Genomic DNA, 8,340 nt, shown 5'->3' on the forward strand with positions numbered 1-8,340 from the left:
ATCAAAAGCACTCTTACATTTGCTTGAACAAGAAAGAGAGCATACTAACTTAAATGAAATTAGCAGAGCGCAAGAGGGCGAACAGTATGACCATTGTAATAATTGGAAACTTTTATCATACTTGACGCGCGTGTGTGTGTGTGTGTGTGTGTGTGTTGGCGCCATGCAATTAACCTATTTTCACGCCACTGACTACAACCAAACATTTTGCATTTGTATATTTTGTTTTTCCTCTTTTATCAACGCTTACTTATCTTGAAAATGTCATAAATCATTACCATTTGCTTTAATTTACATTTTATAAATCTCCTTTCTGGTTGTCTCCATTCATTCCTCATCATTATTGTCAAAGCAATGTACGTGTGCAAATCTTCTCATAATCATAACAAGATTGTGGGCAAACTCAGTTTTTTTGCTCCTATGAAATGTATATAACTTTATTCAGTATGGTGTGCGCGTTCACAAACAGAATAACTGAAAAACTATTCACTTAGTGGTTGGATCTTACAAAAAAAACATATTAGCCTTTCCACCATCAACTTAATCTAAATACATCTTATTTTGCATCTTCAACTTCGTTGCAAAAAAATATCCGTCTCTTGTGGCTTCTTATTCGGCTCATAAAGCTTATCAACTCTTGTTGGGCTTCTTCATTATTATTTCCTTCCTTTTTCCATTTAAGTTTATAATTATTTTTATTTGGTCAACTTTTATGGGCTCGAATTGTTAGAATGAACATTTCATTCACATATAACTTCGTTTTTTTTTTTAAAAAAACCTCGAACTAAAATCGAACCACGGATTGGCTTTTTTGTTTCTTTGGACAATTTATAAAAAAGACGGATTCATAGAATTAAAAAAAAATCACGTTATTTCTCTATGTTTTCATTTCAAATGCGTAAATTTTCTGTTTCATTCAAACTTTCATTTTATCACAATTTTTAGGCGATTTTCAAGTGATTTCATTTCAGGAATTGTTTTTGTTTACTTCAATTTAAAAAAGATAATAAATTTGTTTTAATTTTAAAAAAAATTGGCCTAAACAAAAACTTCATTTCACAAACGCCGATCACTATTATGATCTGACCAATCTGTTTCGCTCTTTAGCGTATTTTTTCCATGACTATTATACGATTTACGATCATCTTTGACAACACCGATCATTTCATCCACTTTGACTTCTTTTCGCATATTCAAACGTACCAAATCAATGTCACCAATACCATTCGATAAAGTCGCTGATGACGATCCAAGTGAATTAGTTGCATAAATATTGCGATGTTTCTTCGGTGTTGTTGTCGATACATTATGTTTTATATTGTTTCCAGTGGTTGTTGTGTTTGAATCGTTGCTATTATGACTATGACCTGGTGTACTGTGTGCACTAGCAAAGGAGTATGTTGGTCGCTGATAGACACTTCTATGCTCAAACTTTTGATACATACTGTTCGATGTATTATCCAAATTATCCAGAGATGATCCATTTTCTGTTGATAATAAATGATTTGAATGGTATTGTTGTTGTTGTTGTTGTTGTTTTTGCTGTTGCATTGTTGATCGCATGTGAATGTCGGGAACATTTTTCGATCTGATATTGTTAGATACGTCTCGCTTATGACTTTCAATATTGTATCGTGAACCGTATGACATGCTGCTCGAGCCACTTGCTTCTGAATGATCTTTGAATGCCCTTGGTGGCTGGTGTTGCTGTTGATGATGCTGTTGTTGTTGTTGTTGGTGGTGTTGCTGTTTCATTTCCCGTTGAAAGGCTAAGGCGATCGCATTTGTGTCATCATTTGTGTAGGGCGTTGATGGTGTCATTGGCGAAATGTCGGTGTATTCAGTTTTTCCCGATTCGGCCGAACAAATGCTGTATCGTGTTAAATCTTTTGGCAACGAATGGCTACTGTTACTGTGACTACGTGGCGATGTTGTCGAATAATGTTGTTGAATATTCGCATTTAATGTGGTCAATTTTTCGAAATCACGATTCGGAAATTGCATTCGTGATCGTGTAAATATTTCGCGATTGTTGGTATTAATTGTTTGCTGTTGGGCCGTTTCATTATCAACAACAACAATATTCGAATAATTTCCGGATGGTGCTGATGTAATTATAATCTCTTCCAGCGATTGATAGCCTGAATTTTCGACACCAATCCCATTTGATGGTGTTTTCGATACCTTTGCGTGCATAAAATTTGATGAACAACTTGGAATATTATCATGTTGACGTGTGCTATTATCTAAACGACCACTAATCGATGACATATTTTGTGTTGAACTAAATATATTTTGAACATTAACACGTGATGTTGATTGATTTGCGCCAATACTATTGGCACCATTTTCAATTTTTTTGCGCGCCTTTCGAAATGGCAACGTATTTGAATGTGTTGAATCACGTTGTTGCGTATCACTGTCCGATAGTGTTGCTGAATCGGCCGTCGATTCTTTTGCTTTGAATGTATTTAATCGATTTTTTATGCGATGATTTGAATGTGTTGGCGTTGCACAAATTTGTTCAATCGAATGATGATGCTGTTGTTCACTGATTATTGGTGTACAATCAATACTATTTAGATTCGATTGATGCGTTGCCGCTGAAATTGGTTGGATAACAACACCCGAATGTTCAGTGATTTGTTGACATTGATTGTATAGGTATCGATTACGACGACTTGGACTATTTGGATCGGAATATGGTGGCGGTGGGCCCCATATACCAAAGTGATGTGGATTATTTATTAATGTATAGCTTTGCAACATGTTTGTATTATCGAGACGTGACATATTCGTTGAAAATCCATATTGTGAATCTGGGCTGGATGGCGTTTGACGAAAACGTTGGTTGTCACTTCGTTGCGACCATGGAAAACGTGGCCAACTCCAACCACCCGGCCGTTGTCCGCTTTGCATTGAATTTTGATTCACCATACGTGATACAATCATATGGTCATCGGTTCCTGTATTTATGTTTATGAAAAAACACACACATAATTGAAACGATTTAAAATGGCTATTTAATTTCAAACATATAATGATAACAGTTTGATTGTCCAAGGGAGTAGTTTGGTTTTAAAAAAAAAGAAGCTAGATTACCTTGTGAATAATAGCCATTTGGTGGTGGTGACCAAAACCGATTATCGCTATCCCATGAGTAACTCGATTGCATCATATTTCGATGTGAATGACATTGTTCACAACATCTGCATGGGCCATTTCGTGGTGTTCCAATTATGGATGGACCATTACCCAATGGCCATCCCGGCGGACTTTGTCTGCCATATGCTTGCCTTCTTCGCAATTCCAATTGCTCCCAAATCATTTTCTTTCGTTCATGACTCAACAATTGATACACCAGCATGCCTAACACAAAAAAATGCAATTGATTGTTTTTTTTTAAAGAAGATTATAGTGTCAGTCAAAATCAATTATTTTGATTTAAACCGTTAAAAAAAACTGTCATTTAAATTCAATCTTCGGCTTTCATATACATTATGGAAAAAATTGTATTACGACAAATTGAATACTCACAGCTAAAAACGGCAACCAAAACACCAGCCACTGAAATGCCAAAAATAGCACGCAAACAACTGTAAAGTGCATTATGCACCACGCTGCATTCATCAGCCGAATCAAATACGAATCGATAGCCAACTAAAAGAAATGAAATTGTCAAAAACAACAGATAAAAACATTAATGGAGACAGAGTGAAAAGAACGACAATGAAGACAGAGAGAGAGGAGAGATAATTCCGAACGAGAGAATTTTGTTACAAATTAAAGGAAAAATGTACATGTTTTGTTACATTTTTAATTAGTCGTATAATTGTGAAAATGAGATAGAAAGAGAATGATACTTACTTTCATCATTTGCGCCAATGTTTCCGCTTTCATCCTGCATTGTGTGCGTTTCAACCGAATAACACGTACACGTCCGTGTTTTTCGCGTGTATTCGCATTCTCTTAATGCTTGCAAACGGCTCATATGTATAACTGTTGTTGTAACAGTAACCAAAGCGCACGTTAACGCCGACGATAAGCCACATGCTCCAGATAATTTGATCTATTTCAATTTCACAAACGCAAAGAAATAACATGAAAAAAAAATAAGATTAAAAAAATGCGCAGAGCCCGTTGCAATGACGCAAACTGAAATAAGAGTGTGTCACATAATTTATATGCGAATTCCAAAAATAGAGTGAGCAATACGAGAGCGACGTGTTCGATCACGCCGCTCATCCAAGGACCAAGAACACTATAATCCCTTTTCTTTTCGTCAACTCTATTGCCAGCGATTTTTCATTTTATGCGCTCTATTGTAATTTGGTGCTCTTTTTTAAATTAGCCTTCGCGATTATATACAAATTCATCGAATTTCAAGCGATGCAAATCTCAATGCGGTGGAACGAAAACTTAGATACATGCAAAATATATGATAAACTTGGAACACTTACTAAATAACTATAGCGATTCCGTCGTCTAGCTAAGCTTATGATACACAGACCGGTCAACATCAACTGTAATTATTCAAAATAAAAATTATTCATAAATTTATCTTTTTTAATTTTTCTACTTAAAATCCTATAAATAATGATGTTATCACGATGTAAATTCGGTTGTTGTTGTTGTTCTTTTTTTTGTCTGATTTTCCTCTCCTGTTTTGTGTTGATCAATGGCAGAAAATTTTATGGAGTCGATAAATTCGTTTAATGCCTCAATCAAGTATCGAGACTGCTGTAATATGAGTGAGTAAAATAGAGAAAGGTTGAGGGGGACCGCCATGAAAAGGGTTGATGGGTTTTCTCTGTTTAAGATTCCCATCCAAATCCATAAAATGTTGGAATTCATGGAATCCACTAGAAAAATACGTTTGTGGTTTTCATACTCCGGAATATACTCTATTATATTGTCATTTATATTTTATTTGTGTGTTTGCATGAGTACCATAATGCTCATGCATTTTATCGTTGTGCACAAAAACCAATGACGACGACAACGACAACCAAGAAAAAAAAAGCGAAATAAAGAGAGATATCTCTATATAGAGAAAAAATCGTGTTCGATGGTTCACGCAACAACTCCATCAACTTTAAGTGCAAAATCAATGGTAATACACAAGTTTTATTCCGTGGTTTTGCGTGGAAGAGTGTTCATCTATTTTCTAGCGAAAATCGGTTCGAATGAATTTAATGTGTCGTAAATGAACGTAACGTCCATTTAGTAAATGGAAAACCACCAAAAACCAACCGAATACGAGCTTGCAAAACGCGAGCGCACAATTACGCACGCACAAATACAACAACCGCAACAACAACAATGGAAATCGAAAATTGAAGAAAAAAAAGAAGAGGAGGAAAGTGTAGAGAAGAAATAAAAAGCACTTTGCTTAAATGAATATTTACCGTTCTCATGAAAGTCTCATTTTTCCCATCGTTAACGAATTTTCTTATCTACATTCATTCATTTTGTTATCATTTTGTGTATGTGTAATGTATTTGATTTGTAAGTCGAATGGAAAAAAAGTTTAGTAAATAGTAGCCTGTATAATCGGTAATGCAACCATTCTAATTTGGCCATAATTGCATTTAGTGAATGAGATTTGCCTTGGTTGAATGTTAAACACACTCTCCACTTTATTTGCTCGATGCTTTATGCAAAGAGTGAACGAACGATAAAAATAAAAAGTTCATTATGAAAGAAGTGAGCCAAGCAGTCGTAGAAAAAAAATATATGCAAAAAAAAAGAGGAAAAATTCAATATCAATACAATTGCAAATATTTTTCTTCGGCTTACTGGCTCGTTTTTTTATTCGTGAACAATTTTATTCCAAATTTAATATGATTCTGTGGATTAAATCCACATGATAATATCCACCGGCAATTCAATTTAAATAGTTGTTTGCGATTTGTATTTAAAATCACCAAAGAAACTTATCGAAACTAATCGCGTCGACGAAAAATCAACATTAAATTTGTTATCGTATGGTGTATACTTTTCGGTGTCAATGCCATTAAATGTATGTCTACTTAATGGATGGGCGGACACAAAGGAAGCAAATAAAAGCTTCTTCCACGAAAATTTACTCGATGGAAATTCACTTTCATTTGTATCATATCAATAGAAAAATCATTCTCGAAATAAATGTTGATTTTGGCACAGTGCGTCGAATGAATTGTATTCATATTCTTGACGTCGAAGATATTATGGGTTAAGTGATATTTGTAGATGTGTGGACGTAAAAGTGAAAGCAACATTGAAAATTCAATTTCAAAGGAAATAAAAAGTGTTTTTTTATAATATTGTCAGCAAAAGAAAATGAATGATATTCAACAGTAAAAATTGACAAAAATCAAAGTGAAGGTCATATGAATAACTAATGCACATATATTCAAAAAAATAAATAAATAAAGAGAATAATACTTGGTGTATGTCGTCTATATTTTGTCATTCGATATCACCAATTCACCATATCGCATCCATGAAAACAAAAAAAGTAATAATAATAATCTTGATAAAATACAGAAGAGAGAAATACAGACGGAGACACAGAGATAAGTGAAGTAGAGACAATGTATCGATGTTCCGAAATATGGGTAATTTTTAGTGAATTTCGCTCCGTTGAGAGTGCCCTGCGGAGGAAAACTTTTTCTCATAAAAAGTGCGCTAAAATACTAACGGTATTGGTTTTTATTTCTCTTATTGCTCTGTACATCACAATTTTTTTCTATCCATCGAAAAGTAAAGTTTACTTAGTAAACACAAAGACATCGAAAAAAATGAATATTATAACGCCTGTCATAAAAATGTGATTCAGAACTTAGCAAACACATACAAAGAGACTGGCATATCCAATAATAATATCCAACTATCCAATGGAAATGATTGCTTTACAGTTCAATATTCTGGAGTATCTGGCGTTTTTTTTTATCATCAACAAATATATAATAATGAAAAAAGTTTTAATGAATCTCACAACCAAATCAAAATACAAACAATCTATACGAACGTGTTCAATCTGTATTAGTATGCCTTCGCGTGTATGGTAAATGTGTATTTGTTGGTTTTCTGAAGCGATTAATGCTAACGCGTAAATTTTAAGATTACCAATAACCAATAGATCGTAGCAACCATGTACGATATATTTTCATATAATGCCTATTAAAATGGTTTCATCTAAAATTGATAGCCGATGGAAATAAAAGACAAAATTGCCATCCATATATTTGGTATCGAATAAGTGAATGAAAATTTTCGGAAAATTGCCATCAAAATAAAAGCGGAAACAAACAATACGAAATTCGATTGAATGGAATAAAAATATGGACTGAATTTGATAAATTGACATGAATTCACGCCATCGCCGCACACAAATATATTCGCATATTAAAGCTTATATCCATAAATATACTGACAATTCATTCATTTCGATAAACAAACGATTCGTATCTATGATTATTGGCTTTGTGTTGTTCCACTTACAATTTTTGTATGCGGCCGTATGGCATTAGAGTCTAAAACAGGCAAAATGCGCATATCGAATTATACTAGAGAGCAGAAAATGCGATTTATATTGTGCCATATGTATAGAATTTTTTTTGAATGTGCTTACTTCTGCAACTTCAACTGTTTTTTCAATTTCGGCATCATTTCCATTTCTATTTTTCTTCATTTTTTGTCGATTTCACATATCCGATACGATGTATTTTTGGCATTAAATTGACCGAATTATTATACAAAAAAAAAACGACTTGATAGATAAATTTTCGCACCAGGTAGACAGAATCAAGACACACTTACATCATCTGTTATTATATGCCATGTGCTTTTTTCTTACTTGAAATATGAAATAGATTTTTTTTTCACAATGAATAGAAGGAGAATACATTTTCTCATTCATCGTTCAACATAAATAATGGAGTATTATACATTCTACAAAGACGGATTAGCATTTTTTTCTATTTTGTTCATAAAAAATGTAAACTACGCTGCATTCTGTATCTCAATGTTGATGTTTTTTTTCCGTTCATTTTGATGCATCTATAATTCGATTTTCACACAATACCAAGTGAAAGAAATAGCAAAAAGATGGTCGGTTTATATTTCAAGAGCTAGGTCATTAGGGTTCTTTGTAAAATGCAAATAACACTAATGGTTGTCATTTCAATTTCGGTCGAACACGTTTTTTTGTTCTTGTGAATTGAAGTGCAAGATAAATAGCGACAAAAACTGCGCGCTAAAGAGTGATAGTACTCACAGAAAAAGTGGAGGCGGTTTTTCCGCAAATTATTGTAGCAACAGCAGAGCTGCAATAAAAACGTGTTTCTTGTAGCTTAT

The 8,340-nt window shown here is 33.8% G+C and overlaps 1 protein-coding gene across 2 annotated transcripts in view; it reads right to left on the reverse strand.

Moving 5' to 3' along the window:
* Positions 1-950: 950 nt before the first annotated feature.
* Positions 951-8,340, reverse strand: part of LOC116342035 (uncharacterized protein DDB_G0283357) — a 26,486-nt gene continuing 19,096 nt past the window's right edge. For both annotated transcript variants that reach the window (XM_031769510.1, XM_031769517.1), the window contains exons 4-8: positions 4,461-4,523; positions 3,868-4,069; positions 3,538-3,660; positions 3,103-3,369; positions 951-2,966 (exon numbers count right to left, since the gene is read on the reverse strand). In XM_031769510.1, coding sequence (XP_031625370.1) covers positions 1,057-2,966; positions 3,103-3,369; positions 3,538-3,660; positions 3,868-4,069; positions 4,461-4,523 — 2,565 coding nt within the window. In that variant the 3' untranslated portion in view covers positions 951-1,056. The remainder of the gene's footprint in view (positions 2,967-3,102; positions 3,370-3,537; positions 3,661-3,867; positions 4,070-4,460; positions 4,524-8,340) is intronic.

Source organism: Contarinia nasturtii, unplaced genomic scaffold, assembly GCF_009176525.2.
Source record: "Contarinia nasturtii isolate CC-2019 unplaced genomic scaffold, AAFC_CNas_1.1 Cnas_scaffold_129, whole genome shotgun sequence".
Classification (NCBI taxonomy): domain Eukaryota; kingdom Metazoa; phylum Arthropoda; class Insecta; order Diptera; family Cecidomyiidae; genus Contarinia; species Contarinia nasturtii.